At 50.3% G+C, this 16,929-nt stretch overlaps 5 protein-coding genes across 5 annotated transcripts; 3 read left to right on the top strand and 2 right to left on the bottom strand.

The window, feature by feature from the left end:
* Positions 1-308: 308 nt before the first annotated feature.
* Positions 309-1,903, top strand: N7471_004250 (SWIB/MDM2 domain-containing protein; the record flags this gene model as incomplete). The annotated part of the gene is made up of 3 exons (XM_057276969.1): positions 309-399; positions 461-1,329; positions 1,379-1,903. The coding sequence occupies 3 exons, from the start codon at positions 309-311 to the stop codon at positions 1,901-1,903; spliced, it is 1,485 nt and encodes a 494-aa protein (XP_057136579.1).
* Positions 1,904-2,370: 467 nt separating this feature from the next.
* N7471_004249 (TLC domain-containing protein) lies at positions 2,371-3,712 on the bottom strand (the record flags this gene model as incomplete). Its single annotated transcript, XM_057276968.1, has 2 exons — positions 2,371-3,120; positions 3,233-3,712. 2 exons carry the CDS (start codon positions 3,710-3,712, stop codon positions 2,371-2,373), a joined length of 1,230 nt encoding a protein of 409 aa, XP_057136578.1.
* Positions 3,713-4,409: 697 nt separating this feature from the next.
* Positions 4,410-12,446, bottom strand: N7471_004248 (uncharacterized protein; the record flags this gene model as incomplete). Its single annotated transcript, XM_057276967.1, has 3 exons — positions 12,351-12,446; positions 6,712-12,275; positions 4,410-6,688 (listed from the first exon to the last, which is right to left on the bottom strand). The coding sequence occupies exons 1-3, from the start codon at positions 12,431-12,433 to the stop codon at positions 4,410-4,412; spliced, it is 7,926 nt and encodes a 2,641-aa protein (XP_057136577.1). The 5' UTR covers positions 12,434-12,446.
* A 627-nt stretch (positions 12,447-13,073) lies between these two features.
* Positions 13,074-13,774, top strand: N7471_004247 (60S ribosomal protein eL27; the record flags this gene model as incomplete). Its single annotated transcript, XM_057276966.1, has 4 exons — positions 13,074-13,080; positions 13,138-13,193; positions 13,365-13,701; positions 13,767-13,774. 4 exons carry the CDS (start codon positions 13,074-13,076, stop codon positions 13,772-13,774), a joined length of 408 nt encoding a protein of 135 aa, XP_057136576.1.
* Positions 13,775-14,984: 1,210 nt separating this feature from the next.
* On the top strand, positions 14,985-15,776 carry N7471_004246 (uncharacterized protein; the record flags this gene model as incomplete). Its single annotated transcript, XM_057276965.1, has 1 exon — positions 14,985-15,776. The coding sequence occupies one exon, from the start codon at positions 14,985-14,987 to the stop codon at positions 15,774-15,776; it is 792 nt and encodes a 263-aa protein (XP_057136575.1).
* Positions 15,777-16,929: the final 1,153 nt, after the last annotated feature.

The following is a 16,929-nucleotide window of genomic DNA, read 5'->3' as shown; positions in this document are numbered from 1 at the left end:
GAGACGATGACTTGATAGGAAATAATCGAGACAATGCACGATCACACTCAATACCTATTGGTATTGCACGTAATTAGTATTAAACATGTAGAGTACATCTTGGTATTTAGCTTCTAGTTATTCATGGAATATCAACTGCAAAATCCATTTAGAACAATGAGTCTTGCCCTCTCGACTGTGTTGTTCGCGATCGTCCGAAAAGGGTAAAGCGCGACGGGAAAAGAATCGCGACCTCGCATCTCCATCTCGCATCTTTTCCCCCCATCCGTCATCCTTCCACCACCATTTCGGTGCTTAATTTCTCCACAATGCAAGCTCCAATGCAGCAACATTATGCTCGGGCCATGCCCCCAAATGCACAGCGATCTCCAGCCGCGCCCCGTCGCCCCCCAGGGCCAGGTACGTCTCCTTTCATCGGTCTCCACCCATTCATCTCGGCTTTAATCTTAAATCTTTATAGGTGGCGCAATGCCTGTTCCGATGCCACAGCACGCTGTTGCCCAACAGTACATGGCCTCACGTCCCATGCCCCACCCGAATGATGCTGCCCTTCGGCGCAGCCGCAAGCCGACCGACAGGAACCTCCCCGATGGCATTGAAGACGTGATCATCGGCGAGGGTGTTCAGCAATATAAAAACCTCCGCGACTTGGAAAAGCGATTGGATGCCGCTGTTGTGCGGAAGAGGCTGGATATCCAAGACTCCATCAACAAGACCGTCAAGAAGTATCGGACCATGCGCATCTGGATCTCTAATACTGTCGAAAACCAGCCATGGCAAGGCCCGGGCAACAACCCGGGCTCCGGTCGCTACAAAGTGCGCATCGAAGGACGTCTGCTAGACGATGAAACCGACCCTACGGTTCCCGATGAGGACGAGAAAGATGAAGATGCGATGGACCACGACGGAGCTGAGGAGGATAAGGCAAAGAAATCTGAATCCAAGAGCCAGTCCCAGCGCTTCTCGAATTTCTTCAAGGCTATTACTATCGACTTTGACAAACCCGTCTCGGCAATCCCCGAGGAGGTTAAGCCGGTTAACTGGTCTAAACCAAACACACTCTCCAACACACCAGCGCCCCCGAGTGCCGAATTTGATAGTCTACAGTTCTCCCGAGCCTCGCAGGACAATCTGAATGTCACCATCAGCCTTGTCCGGGACGAAATTCCAGAGAGATACAAGTTGAGCAAGGAGTTGGCCGAGGTTCTGGATGTCGAAGAGGAGACCCGGAGTGGAATTGTTCTCGGAATCTGGGATTACATCCGAGCCATGGAATTGCAGGAAGACGAGGAGAAGCGACAAGTGCGCTGTGATCACCGTCTACGCTCGGTATGTGCTTTGAATATATGATTGTAAAACCCGCTAACAATTTCTATAGATCTTTGGCCGGGAACAAATGTTCTTCCCCCAGATCCCTGAAAGCGTCGGTCCTCACACCAGCCCAATGGAACCAATCAAGCTTCCCTACACCATTCGCGTCGACGAAGAGTTCCACGGCGACCCAACGCCGACCATCTACGATATCCAGGTCGCAGTTGAAGACCCGCTGCGCACCAAGATGATGGCTCTCACTCAGAACCCGGCGTACACAAGTGGCCTACGCCAGATCTCCTCGCTTGATGACCAAGTTGCGTTGATTGTCCAGGCCCTGACACACTCCCGTGCCCGCCACTCATTCTACACTGCTCTGAGCAAGGATCCGGCCAATTTTGTTCGTCGCTGGATCAGCTCTCAGCGCCGCGACCTCGAGACTATCATGGGCGAAGCTACCCGTGGAGGTGGTGAGGATGGTAGCGGACCTGAGTTCCGTTATGGCGGCGTTGATGGCCCCTGGGACTCCGAGGTTGCCAAGGAAGCTGTGCGGTACATGCTGGCTAAACCTGAAGCTGCGGCTGCTCGGTAGGTTTTTCAGTTTGTCTTTCTGTTTTAACTCGCATCTTCACACCGCCAATCATTACGCAATGGAGATGGGTTGATGTATTCCTTTTTTTTCTATCTGATATAGGGCGCTTGTGTGGTGTTCGGACTGGTGTAGCCAAGGTATGACAGGCAGGATTGAATTGTTTTGAAATCCATATTTTAAGAATCTGATACAATGCAATATGATTCCGGATTTGTTTTAATAATTGTGTGAGCTATTGCACCAGGCGCTTTATCTCTACACCAGTATAAAAGAGGTTGGACCAGGAGGTCAACAAAAACAATGTGCACGGAAGCTAGCCCACAGAACTTCAAGAGAAAGCAACATGGAGAGGATTGACAAACACCTCAATCAATCATAAAGCAACAATGGACAAAAGAGAGGAGAAAACTTAGCAGCCCTCAAAAGATACATAGATTATAATAATAATCTAAACTCCCATCCAAACATCAAGCACCAGGCAAAGGAATCTTCGCGACAAGCTCTGCACTCCGTTTCCGCAATTCCTCCCCGAAACCCGAGTCCACACCCGAGGAGATATGTTCCCGCAACGAGGAAAGGTCACCCTGCAGGATGGCGGACTCCTCCTGCTCCAGCTGGGAAGCTGCCTCGAGGATAACATCATGCACAATATCCTCCTTGAGCTGGGCAGCCGCCTTCTCTGCACTAATAGACTCTTTCTTCCCCTTCTTCTCACCAGCAGCATCAGCCGGAGTGCGGAAGCGCTTGAGAACAGTCTCGACCATCTTGGAGAACCAGAAAAAGTTCAAGAAGTTCAAGATCAAGTTCGATCCGACGTAGGTCACGACCAGCCACGTTGGTACACCTCCCGCGGTGTACTCCTTGAACTTGGTGATCTCGGCGTTGGCGCGCGCGCAGGCTTCGTTGACACACAAGCTACCGTCGCGGGCTGGGTAGAAGACATTTGCGTTGACGCTCACGGGTTCAGAGAGCGGGGCTGCAGCTGCGGACCATGTGTGCTGAAGCGCATTCCACATGTCCCCGTACACCACGACGGTTTGCCAGGTGCCCCAGACGAGGCGGCAGGCGAAGAAGCTGAAGAGCAAGGCCATGCCGTTGTACCATTGGGCGCGGCTGCCGGTCATGTTGACTTTGTCGAGGAACCAGTGGATATTGAGGAATGGGCTGGAGAGCTCATAGAGGATGAAGGTCGGGGCGAAGTAGTTTAGGAATGGTCTCTGCGGAAACTATGTTAGATGTGTCTCAAATTTAAGAAAGAAAAATGCATAAATGGCGATGATCTTCTTGATACTGAATGTATCTATATCAGGCAGATGAGAGGCAACTTACAAAGCCTAGACTAAACACCCACAAGGCGCTGACAGCATGGAAAAGCATGCCAATGCCAAACATGCGCACATGCACAATGCTGACAATCAGGTCATATACAAAGTATCCCACGGCCAAAGCTTGAATGAGACCACAGGCGCCTGTATATCCGAAGACCCGCTCACCGGAGGTCATGGAGCTGCGCTCCTCGTCGTAGTACATGACCAACAGGGCGGCAGCATTAATGACAATGCTCTGAACAAAAGACACAACATGGATATCCCAGTTCAGCTTCGTCCGGGGAGTGAGCTTGTTGTAAGACTGAGCAAAGAGGATTGACGAGAGCCAAGGCGAGAGAACTGCATGGATGAACAGGTAGAAGGCGAACGCTGCGATAACCTCGTGGATATGGTCGGCAAGCGTTGGGCTGCTCAGCCGGACGGCATAGGGCTCTGCGAAGCTCCGTAGCCATTCCGGAGGCGGTGGGAAGGGGTCCAACATCGTGGGATTTCCCCTCAACCAGCTGTGATCACCCGATGTGGGGGAAAGCTCTTTGGGGTTCGGAGGTCGGAACGTAGATCTATCTGCAGTTAAGAGGGCACCCTATCCCGTCTATCATGGAGAGGGGGAAAGGGAAAAGGAAAAGGAAAAGGAAAAGGAAACAAAGAAAACCCGAAGAACTATTAATAGGGAGAAATATGTATCTCCATGCGAAAATAGAGTAGTGAGAAGGTGACCAGGTGAAGCTGGCCTCGGCATCGCCTGAGGCAGCAATGATTTGTTGGGGGTCACATGATCACCTGCCTTATTTGTCGGGTCAGCCTTGTCGACTTGTACATAGGTAACAGGTGATAGAAAAGAAACATGAGATCTACAAGGACTAGTCATTCCAAGAGAAGATTCAAAGCAGCTAAAATATGACTTGTGATTGAAAAAAAATCCTCGTGAACAATCCGGTGACCTTAACCACATAGTTAGATCTACATGTAGTTATATTTACAATCTAACTAACTACATCACATGAGAGTGTTCTGGGAGAATAAAAAGATAATCATCATTAAACAATACACATTTATGATCACAAACGAAAGTCATCCAAGTCATCCAAGCACAGAAGCAAAACAAGAGTGGTATATGAAAAAGAAAGAAAACATCAATGGTGCAAGCACCCAACTCCATCCAAAACAAAACATTTCGATCAAACCGCAACATCAGTGCCAAGTCCGCTGTCGCTAGAGGGAGCCAATAGCTTGAGCACTTCGGCTTCTGCAGCCTCATTGGCCTCCCTAATCTGGCGGGACATTTCATGATCATCATTCTGGTGCTCATGCCCAGAATGCTCTGCATCCTCTCGTGCTGTCTGCGCATCATCTTCTGACTCGGAACCATCGATAGAAATATCATCATGGTGGTCCTCGTGGTCCTGCTCAGCGATTGAGCTCTCCGCCACACTGTATGAGTTTGTGGAGCTCACTCCGCTAACACGGCGCTGACCCGTGGCATCTGTAATCTCACTGTCGACAATGCTGCCGGAGTAGCTTGTCTTGCGCTCTGTGCCTGCATTGCTTGCGGCGTAGCTTGTTCGCCGGTCAGTACCAGCGTTGCTTGGGGCATAGTTGTGTTCGGTTTCAGTGCCAAGGTCGGATTGTGCGTAGCTCGTCTTACGGTCGGTAGGAGCGTTACTTTTCGCGTAACTGGTCTTGCGCTGTGGGCCAGCATCTTCTGCATCACTCGCAAGCTCGTCCTCTTCGTGGAATGGCTGGTTCTCTTTGTCGGTAACAGAAGTTGGGCCAGCCCAAGAAGTCTTGCGAAGAGAGTTTGATTTGACAGAGTGGCTGCGCTTCAAGTTCGTGATGCCAGATTTAGCACTCACCTGTCGGTCCACACCGCGGTTGCCTGTGACGTGACTTAAGCTAAGAATCCGACGTTCCTTTCCGATGTTGGGCTGGACAGCGACTGTGCCAGCATGAAGCGAGGTCGGCATTCTTTTCAAAGCCATCCCGACACCACTGCCAAGCAGACTGCGACTGTCCTTGGGCTCTTTGGCAGTGCTGGCAGTGCTCGCCACACTAGGACTGCGGGCACCTGTGCGCGAGGAACGGATACTCCGGGTGCTGCGGTTCCTCTTCAGGTTCATGGCCTGCAAGCTATTGGATCGGCCGAGAAGGACGGTACGAGCATGGTCGAGTACACCCTCCAGAATGCGTTTTTCAAGGCTATCCGCGCGATCCTCCATCTGTCGCATCTCTTCGTGGCGTATCTCTAGGGCCGTTTCAAGACCGGAAAGATCCTTGCTGAGCTTGTTGTTTTGCTTGATCATGTCTTCTTTCTCTGCTCTTAGGCGATGAATCATGTTCAGCATAGAATCCTTTTCTTCATGCAGACCAACAAGCTCCGCTTCCACTTGCTCACGCTGCGAAACTCTGCGTTCAAGGGCGACCGCAGCCTCCTCAGCCTCGCGTCGCTTTCGCTCGGTATCTTCAGCGACCAGCACTGACTGGGCAGCGAACATCTCATTCATTCTGCGGGAGTTTTCCATGATTTCCCTGTGCATCTCATCCAGCTTCGTCATCTGGGTAACAGAATGATCTGATTCCGGCGGATTCGGAGGACGGCTGAGCAATGCGTCCAGTTTCTCATGGACAGGACCACTCCCATTAGTGGCGTGATCTAGCAGCTCATTGAGCTTCTCGTATATTTGATCATTCGGACCTGACCCTTGATCCAGAGCGCGATCAAGCTTCTCGTGGAGTTGGTCATTTTTCGAGTGATCAAGCAGAGTGCTCAGAACTTCGTGGACCTTGTTGTTCTTGGCATGTTCCAAAAGATCGTCGATTTTGCTGTGTAGCGGGGTATCCTCAATGGCGAGTGCACGGTCTGATTCTGGTGGAGGCAGCGCAGGTAGCATTGCTGGGATATTTGAAGGCAATGCTGACAGTTCCGACTTGAAATCCTCTGCTGACTTCTGGGAGTGATCGTAGTGCTGGCTGACGATTGCCAATATCTCCTGCACAGATTCCAGAATACGAGGGTGGAATTCAAGGAGCTTGCTCTCCACTCGATCAGTGGCAGCCGCGGCCCTTTCGTTTTCGGCTTGAGATTGCTCTTGGTGCGATCTCACATCGTTGTGCATGTTCTCCATTTGCTGGCGGGATTGGTCGACTTGTTCCATGAGAGCTTTCGTGTCCACACTTAACCGCTCACAGGTCTCATTAACACTATCACCCATAGCACCGATGACAAGCTTGATGTCCTCGGCAAGACTTCTTGTACTTGTCAAAGATTCGGTGTGTGCTAGATCTCTCTCTTCGGTTTCTGAGAACTTCGAGTGGAGGGATGTGTGCGCATCTTCATACTTAGCCAGGACTTCGGAAATTTTTTCGTCAATCTTTGTCCCAAGCTCCACGATGATTGCGGCACGCGTCTCATCGTGTTTGACCATTGTGGCAGCATCCCGCTCCTCCTTTTCGACCTTGACTGCATCTTCCTCCCCCGAGAACGCTCGAACTCTCGGTTGATAAGGTCGGTGAGTTCCTTGATGTTATCAACGGTGGTGAAGCTCTCTGCGGTGATTGCTAGTCCTTCGAGGAGCTGTTTAAGCTCAGTCAGACCCTCGGTGCTGCCGTCAAGCTTGCTCTTGAGTTCATCCCCAAGCTCGCCGACCACAAATTTGGCTTCGTCGATTTTCTCGGCAAGACCACCGTGCTCAACCTTGCGGGCATCGAAACCTTGGGCGGTCAATTCGTTATTGGCCTCCATCTTCTCTCGGAAATCGCAGACAAGTGTCGAGAGCTCCTGAATCTCCGTCTTGGTGGGGAGAGTATCCACATCAGGAAGCTTAAGCTCGTCGACTTGAGTCTTGACCTCAAATATCATAGCTTCCACAGTTTGGAGATCAGATTTGAGTAATTTCTCCGAATCTTCACCTTCCTCGCCGTCCTTGGTTTGGCTCTTCATCTCATCTAGGACAACCCAGACATCTTTGATGAGACCCTCCAAAGTGCCGATCTCAGACTTTGTGGGAGCTTCGGCTTCGACGCGACTGGAAAACTCGGCAATCGAGTCCTTGGCCTCTCGGATCATGGCCTCCAGAGCTCCGATATGCTCAGGAGTGGCGACCTGATCCGGTGAAGGGAAGACAAGCTCATCGATCTGGGTCTTAGTACTCAAGAGTAACTGCTCGAGAATCTCAGTGTCTTGCTTTCGAGCTGGGCCGTCGTTCTCGGCACTTTGTTGAGCACTCATCTCACCCATGGCGAGCTGAACTTCGTGAAGCGCAAGAAGGACTTCATCAAGGTGTGAGCGCTTGAGGGCATCCTCGGGAGCCTCTGCGGCACGAGGAGTAGTTTCAATGGCCTCGACCTTGTCATGAAGCTGGGTGATGAGCACTTTCAGACCGTCAATGTCAGGCCCGAGGCTGGGCTCATTTGCCAGCATGAGTTCACCGCCGCGGGCGGTGCTGGCATCATCCAGTTCTTTGTTAGATCCACGGAGGGAATCCATTTCAAGTTTCAAGTCTGCCAGACCATCTTTGATGGTATCGAGAATCTCGGAGCTGTCAAACTCAGTTGGCTTCTCCAGTAGTTTCTTCAGATCCTCACGGATCGATTCAACACCATCTGTGAATGCATCGAGTAGCTCACTTGTCGCGGACAACGTGCTTTCGTTACCATCTCTACGCGAGGTCTCTTCACGCAGGATGTCGAAATGGTCACGGAGTGCCGAAATGATTTCATCCCTTTCGGTGCCGGGCTCCGAATGAACCACACTCATTTCCATACGCTCACGAAGACTCTCAAATTCCTGCTTGATGGTGTTGACCACATCATTTTCGTTGCCGTCTTTGAGCGAGGTCTCTTCACGTAGGTTGTCAAAATGTTCACGGAGTGCCGATATGATTTCGTCTTTCTCGGCGCCAGGCTCGGCACGAACCACACTCATCTCCATGCGCTCACGAAGACTCTCGAATTCATGCTTGATGGTGTTGACAACGTCATCGCCGGAGTTATTTTTGTGGCGATCAGCCGCTTCTCGAATGGCATCCAAGATCTCATCTTTGTCTTCGGTGGCATTATTGCGTAGAAGAAGAGTGGTGATTGTTCCCCGCAAGTGCTCGAACTCTTTTTCCATGGCATCCAGAAGCTCAGGTGTATCAGGAATGCCTCGCGGCGCATTCAGAAGAGATGTATCCGTAATGGTCTTCTCCATATCGGCTTGAAGAAGTCGGAAACCTTCTTTCACCGTGTCAATTACTTCATCCTTGCCTGAAAGATCGGCAGCGGTAACCACGTAAGTTTCAATCTCCTTGCGAACGATATCGAGGCCATCCTTGATTGCATCGAGGACTTGCTCAGTGTCTCTTCCACCGGCGGCTGAGTACTGCTTAAATTCCTCCTTCATACCTTCGAATAAAGTGTGAAGGCGTTCCGTCATCTCCCCACCAACATTGGTATTTGCGGTACTGATGGCCTCGTTGAGACCGGAGGTGATTGCCTCCATGAGGTCGTCCTGGTTCAGCTCAATCTCCCGGGTGATCGAGTTGCCATTTTGAATGCCTTCTGCAATGGCAGTCAAGATCTCCTCGCGTGAGATGGACGGCTCCTGGACGTTGGTGCTGAGCGCTGCCTGTTGGCTGCTTGTCGAGGCTTCGATACCCTCAGCAATAGCACTTATGATATCCTCCTTGGAAACACTAGGCTGGCCATTTATGCCGAGCGAAGCATGAGAGTGCTCAATGCCCTCGACAATTGCATTGAAAATTTCCTCTCGGGAGAGGCTGGCCTGCTGATCCTCACCCTCTTGCTCAGGCGATGTGAGAGCACGTGAAGAAGAGTTATTCGAGTTCTCAATGCCGTCAGCAATAGCGTTCAAGATCTCATCTCTGGAGATATTCGGTTCTTGGTGGTTTGACGAGTGCTGCATGCCCTCCAGAATGGCACCGAGGATCTCGTCTCGAGAAATACTAGGCTCCCCATTATTGCCAATGGAAGATCGCGAGTGCTCGATGGCATCGACGATGGCGCTGAAAATCTCTTCACGAGAGACAGTCTGCTGAACGTTGGTACTGAGGGCTGATTGCTGGGCATTCATTGAACTTTCAATGCCCTCGGCAATGGCATTCAAGATTTCATCACGAGAGATGTTCGTGTGGGCAATAGTAAGAGCTGATTGTTGAGCGTCAAAAGCTTCATTGACTGCATTCATAACATCATGTCGGGAAATTCGTGGCTCATTCATCTCTTTGGCTGCTGTGAAATGGGCTTCGAGGCCATCGGAGACAGCACTGACAATCTCATCACGGCCAAGACCAGAGTCGTATGAATCCTTGCTCAGTGTGCTTTGTGTCATAGTGCCGGCCAATGCGCCGAGGATCTCGTCCCGGATAGAATTTAGTTGACCGACGTTGTCTTCATCCAAAGACCTGGAGGTGCTGTAGTTCGCCATTGTTCCAGTGACAGCCTCGATGATCTCATCGCGGATAGAGTAGAGATGATTGACGTGGTCCTCGTCCAAAGACTTTGGCTGGATGCTGTTGGCTGCCATCGTCCCAGTGACCGCATCGAGAATTTCATCGCGGATCGAATAGAGGTGATTGACATGTTCCTCATCCAACTGCTTTGAGCCTGTGCTGTTCGTAGCCATTGCTCCAGCAACCGCTTGAAGGATTTCATCGCGGAGAGAAGTCAGATGAGTGGCGTGGTCTTCGTCCACAGATTTGGAACCTGCGGCATGGCTTGTGACTGCCCCAGTGACGGCTTCAATGATCTCATCGCGAACAGAGTAGAGGTGATTTACGTGATCCTCGTCCAAAGACTTTGGCTGCATGTTGTTGGCTGCCATCGTCCCAGTGACTGCATCGAGAATTTCATCGCGGATCGAATAGAGGTGATTGACATGTTCTTCGTCCAAGGACTTTGAACCTTCCGTATGACTGGCCATGGCTTTTGAAACAGCATCGAGAATCTCGTCACGCATTGAGTGAAGATGGCCGACGTGTTCCTCGTCAAGGGATCTGGAGGCAGGCTCGGGCTGCTTCTCCAAGCATTCGCGAATGGTCAAGATGATCTCGTCCCGGGATATGCTTGGCGGATGCTCGATTTGTGGAGGAATGAACTTCTGCATGCCGTCCTCGACGGCTGCGAGAACCTGGTCGTATGTGACTGCCTGTTCGTGCTGGGGCTGGTAAGACTTGAGCCCTTCTTCAAGGCATGTGAGGATTTCGTCTCGTTCCAAGCCAAAGTTATTAAACTCGATTTCGGGCTTGTAGGTCTCCCAGGCTTCACGAACTGTCTCGAGGATATCTTCTCTGTCCATTTCAGCACCTCGTGACTCGGCTTGAGGTTGAGGAAGTTCAAGCTCATCGAGGGCTTTTTTCACAACAGAGTAGATTGCGGCACTGTTCATGGTTGATCGAAACTCGGACAAGTCGGACGATTGCTGTCGACTCTCGTTGATAGTAGCAGCCAGCTGCTCTTTGAGGTCGTCCAGGCTGCGGTTGACGATGGCGGAAATTTCTTCTGGGCCGGCAGCTCTGGGCTGCTCCTCAGGCTCGTCATTGGCACGGGAAGCCTCGATCTCGTCTAATCGTCGACCAAGTTCTCGACCCATGCCCAGAACCTCACCTCGTAGTTCGCGTACCAAAGACTTCACACCGTTGGTCATTCCACCTCCCTCGACGACGCTATTCTTGACACTTCTAAGAATTGCCAAAACTTCATCCGGATTGGCTGAAGAGCCATCTCCCTTGTCAGAGTTGGAAAGGTCTAGTGTACGTACAGTTTCAGGAACCACGGATCCCATTGACCCAAATGGTGTCGGTTCGGGGGATGCATTCCCAGGTTGGATATTATCAAGATCGGCGTCCCTGCCGTAAGATCTGACGAGGGCTTTGCTCGCAGGATCCTCTTTGACGAGATTGAGGATCTCCTCGAGCATGACAGTCACCTTGTTATCGGCATCTTTGTCCGAAGCGGTAGCTGCGGGTCGAGATCTGATTTCTTCAACGAGCTCCAAGAGCCTTTCCTCACCTTCCTTAGTTGCCATCTCGCGCAATACCTTTTCGAGCAAAGCGAGGGCTGCAGAGCCATCGGAAATCGGGGCAGGTGAGACGCAAGAGTCCCGATCAAACGCAAATGGATTGGGGCTAGGCATGCGAGGCACAGAGTAGCTCCTCTTCGAAACGGGACTATCCGGATCCTTGGGGTTAGGCCCATCACCACCCTTGAAAAGATTGCTGAAATCAAACCTTGTAGCATCAGCGTCCAGGTACTTGGTTGTAAGATGAGAAGACAGATCCTTAAGACTCTTGCGGATGTCTTCATCGCGTGCGTTGGTTGCCGCCTTGAGACTAACCAGGTCGGTGGCATTGTCTTTGCTGCGTCGGCTCAAATTCATCATCTCACGCTGCAAGCTGCTTGCAATGTCTGTGAGACTGTGGATTTGATTTGAGAGGGAATCCATGCTCGTATTCTTCGTGGGGTGAGGTTGCGACTCAAACGGCGCAGCGATCAATTTTGGCGGTTTGGAAGGTGATGGAGGGTCGGGTTCTAAAGGTAGCTGCATGTTTTGCAGGGCTAACATTGTAGCTGACGGGGGAGTGCTTTCTCCCAATATTGGCTTGGATAAGTACCGACTCGATAGAGAGTAGTTCGTCTCCCTGTCTGCGTCTTGACGGAGCGCTGGCGAGCTTATAGACTTGGTAGGATCGCGCGGCTTGGCCGCCTCAATAATCGTTGCACGAAGAGGGCGCTCTGGGGATCTGTTCTCAAGGTAATTCATGAAGTCGCTGCGCGCATCTTGTCGGGTATCTTCAGGCTGTAGTGACTGCATGCGCTTGTGGTGCTGGCCTTTCACCAACGACCTCTCTGGAGAGGAAGACTTGAGTGGCATGGGATTTGTTGTGTAAGAGCTCGGTGCGTGTTCGCTGGGTCTCTCTGTAAATTTTGCGGCCACTGCTTGAATGTTGGGAGAAACATTGGACCTCGTTGCAGGGCTCATTGGGCTCATCGAACGAGGATTCATTGGTAGCGGCGGAGGCGCACGCTCGGGATCCGAACTGTCCCACCTGCGTAGACCGCGTTTTAGCATTTGTTTAAAATCACCCATGGGAGAATTAGGACGCGTTAGTTGCGGAACCTACATTGGAACTTTAGACTCGGAGTATGTCATTGAATGCCGGACCAATTCCCGGTCACGGGGGGCGTCCTTCTCTGGGGACGGCATGATGTCTTCGTGAATGGATTGTCAAGATGTCTCGGAGAGTTATTGACAATATGGATGGAATGTATGTAGTATGTGTAGAATGCGTTCAAAGTAAAAACAGAAGCAAGGTCATCAAGGCATATCAACACAAGGGAGGAAACGCTGGAAGAACAAAGCAAAAGCTAACAATCTCAGAACTCGGTGGAGGAGAGAAAATCACCGGGAGATCAGCTTGATAAGAGGAAAGCAAGTGGAGATGAGAGGTGTCTGGAGAGAGAGAAGAGCTACGCAACCTTGTACACATCACTCACGGCCATAGCAACCGGGGCAACTACGATCGTCACCTGCATGTAAACAAAACCTGAGTCAGCGGCAATAAGGCGGTGAGCGCTGGGCACCCAGGTGGGCACCTGCCCGACACCTCCAGGGCTGGGGCACAACACATCGATTATGTCATCATATTGATCCGGGCCCAATGGGGAAACTATCCCCAAACAGGCTAGTTGCCATCTGTCGGTAAGTCGACCAATCAATCCACAGCACACAAATCGCTACTGTGCCCTGAAACCCTCTACCTCACATCCGCAAAAACGAACACTTCGATCTTGACCGTTCCGTATCTCGACAACCACCCATCCTCGCCGCCCCCGGGACCTTCAAAATGAAGTGTACGTCTTCACCATTCGACTCCCCTTGCGATCTATATGCTGACAGATATGTTACAGTCATGAAAGTGGGCCGTGTGGCCATCATCACCCGTGGCCGCTACGCCGGTAAGAAGGTACGACAAGATCCTGATCCTCCCCGAAATTGAGCACGAGAATGGAAAGAGGCGAACGACCTGCAAGCGAAAGACTCGAGATTTGAAAGAGCACAATGCAATATGGAGGAACTGCGCGACAATAAAAAAAATTTCGGAGTGCTAATCAGGCATTTTTGTTCGAATTTACAGGTCGTCATTGTCCAGCCCGTTGATGCTGGCTCCAAGTCGCACCCCTTCTCCTACGCCATTGTCGCCGGTATCGAGCGTTACCCCCTCAAGGTGACCCGTGGTATGGGCAAGAAGCTCGTCGACCGCCGCAGCCGCATCAAGCCTTTCATCAAGGTCGTCAACTACAACCACTTGATGCCCACCCGTTACACTCTCGAGCTTGAGGGTCTTAAGGGTACCGTCACCAACGACACCTTCAAGGAGGTCTCCCAGCGCGAGGACGCCAAGAAGACCATCAAGAAGGCCCTTGAGGACCGTTACACCAGCGGAAAGAACCGTTGGTTCTTCACTGCCCTGCGTATGTTTGGCCCAGGATATACATATATATGCACTTTGAAACTCGAGACTAATACTCCGGAACAGGTTTCTAAACGGTTTACTTGGGCGTTTTGTCGTTTTGAGCGCACGGGTCTAGGTGAAGGCGAGGTCGAAAAACCATCGAGCACATTCGGTCCCTGCGAGCATGGGATGGGAAAACATATACCATGGCTGGAAACAGATTCGTGAATGTATCGATGAACTCCAGTTTTAACGGGGGCGCCACTTCCATACCTGGTGTCCGTCTGAATGAAATGGAAAATGAACAATTATTTCAAAATCAATGTTGTCTATTACCTGAGAACTGGTCGACATATTTCTCTTACCCATAGGCCGGGAACAATTTTGGTCTGTCATCTCGACCCAGATCATTCCCATGCCGTGGATGACCCTGTAGCTATGTGGTTTGTCCCAGGTCATTCAATTCCACGGTGTCATTCTACGATCGACGTAACCATGCCCATCCGTAACGCGCAATCGTAGTTCTCGAAAATTAGTTACTTCCATCCTGGCTAGCAGCTCTAGGTGTCTTCTCCTAACTAGTCTAATCCTGAACACATCATTCCAAAAGAAGACTCTGGTTCCCGAATATCGAGCAACATATGTCGAGGAAAGCCCCAAAGGTCTAGGTCCTCACCTCCATGCTCAAAGATGCAATTATAGATTGTGTTCCTCCACATTCCATAGAGATACCACATGTGAACCCCACTCCCGCCAAGATATAACCTACCTCAGCTATATGGGCATCAGCGCTTGCAAAGTATTTAGCACTTGTAGAATTAAATATTGAACATATTTCTAGCATATGTAGCATCTGCGCTTCTACTGATATCCCACTGTCATTGCAGCCTTGACAGCCTTTGAGTATTCTCATCTACAAGGTACATAGGTATGTAATTCAAACAAAGAGCCGCTTTGATTCCAGTGGACAACTGACACATTCTGGTCCTACTCTCGCTAAATAAGGGAACAATGGGCTTTGAACGATATTCTCGATGTAATCTTCGAGATAAGAGAAACGCGTTCTTTATCTTCATTGTCTTCTTTCTATCTTAGTCTCCAAGGCCTCATATTATGACCTTTGATTCATGGTTGATGCAATCCATACGTAGTATTTATATAAACCGCCTTTCTTCATAAGCCTCTATCAGCTTCAGCCCATATCATCCGGTCACGACTGAGCTATTATTTCAATCATATCCAAACATCAGTACATACCAAACTGCAAGTTAATACATCACCAGCCATTCTATTTCCGCGATCATGGCCACTCCTCTAGAAACTATCCGCGAGGATGCCAGTGAGGAATGGGTGGATAACGAGGTCCATCGACACTACAACATGCCCATGGTAGTTATGCGAGCCAAGCCTCGTATCCTGATGCACTGCAACGTGTGCCGCGATACTGCTTCACTTCTAAAGACATCGGTCAGTATCGACAAGTGGGTTAATGCCGAATATTTTATCTGGGAGATGTCCGCGGGCCTAGCTGACAGCGGCGTAAACCCACAGTGGACGGAGTTCTTCCAAAAACAATACCAGGAAAAGTGGGCTCAAATCCAGAGCGAGTTCGAGAACATAGCCGATCTGCCCGAAAGATTCCTTCGCCAAATTCCGGTCCCGCCATTCCAGGATGCAGAGGTGAGAATCAAGGCTAACAAGTTCCCGTGTTATTGGCGGCTCCGTGCGAATACAAGCCGACACATGATTGACACGAGCTTCTGGCATCTTTGGAAGTCGATTCTCAAGCAAGACTCGCTCACCGTTGGTCCCTTTGACGTTACTCTCAGAGTACCCTCGCACACTCCTGCCGGGGAAGATCCTGTCGATCCTTGGAATATGTCTCTATCAGACGATCACCCTGGTGTTGTCAATCGTGAAGATGTATCATATCTGCGATGTGACCGCACATGCAATGATTCCGCTCCATTGGATTTCACGTGTCTCGCTGAAGGAGGGCAGGGAGATAGTATCCCAGCTAGCCGCGGCCGATCACGCTCTACCTCAGCTGTTATGGACCTGCCGCAACGCATGCGACATTGTCTGTTTTTTTGACATAGTGGGACAAGTCACCAAATGCAAGGATGAGCAGCTTGACAAGTCCACTGCGATGCCTTAATACTTACGGAATACCGTCGGTTCTTGAAGAGGTGGATAATAACTACCGTAGATGGGAGATATTTTATGAGCGTCTAGTACGTTTTGGTCTGCTCTCTTATTTTTCTCCCCGAGTATATGTTTTTTTTTTTTTTCTTTTTTCCCCAGCATAGATCCACTTCAAATACAGTCTGTTACGCTAATCATTCTCAAAAATGGGATAGATACATGAAAGAAGTAGAAGTTGACCAAACAAAAGCCGTGAAAAGTACTACCGATATCTGGAGTACCACAGGTGTTAGATAGAATCCATAACAGATGCCAAGATGGAGACTGAGATAGCCATCTTAGCACTATCATTTTGAAGGTGGGAATATAGAATGAGAGCCCGCATGCCAGAACAATGAATGGCATACTATTATGTACGTGGTGCATAGTTGTGCAATGCCCGATTCGCTTCGACATAAATCATATGATAGTATCAAGAATATGTGAAGCTCGGAGTTCCTTCCAAGTGGCGCGATCTAGACAACAAAGCGACCACAAAATACACCCACTAATACGCGGTATCATCTCCGACAGCTGATTCCCTTGGCACACCTGTAGGCATAGTATTCTCTTTCAGGGCCGATGTGGCTAACAACTGCCAAGCGAAGGACAAAGCGCTTCGAGAACATTACATATGTAGTTTCCGGCACAGTTGATCACAGATAAACAGAAAAAATAACCCGTGTTCGCTTGATTTCATGTGATCATCACCTGAGTCGGCCAATTGATCTACAAGGCAACACAATTGAACCCTTGATATCAAGAGCGCCAACGCTAAATGACACCTCAGTTTCGCATGTGAAATGGGTACCTTCGCGCTCAGCTAACAGCGGATCACGGGCCTCCGCAACGCTAGATGTTCATAGGGTTATAACCGAGATTCGACCTTCATCCCAGCCGCCACCCGGAGATGTAATATCTCGCACCTAGATCTCTAAACTTGATTGTACGTGAAAAGTCAAAAAGGGAGTGGCATGCTTGCCACAGTCTGAATCGAGAAGGAGATTTTCCACTACACAATATCCCAACGGCTCTGAAGGCAGTGATAGGTCGAATGCAGTAT

Source organism: Penicillium samsonianum, assembly GCF_028829775.1.
Source record: "Penicillium samsonianum strain IBT 33392 chromosome Unknown utg000003l_segment0_segment0, whole genome shotgun sequence".
In the NCBI taxonomy this organism is placed as follows: Eukaryota; Fungi; Ascomycota; class Eurotiomycetes; order Eurotiales; family Aspergillaceae; genus Penicillium; species Penicillium samsonianum.
This window is presented reverse-complemented; position numbering and strand designations above follow the sequence as displayed.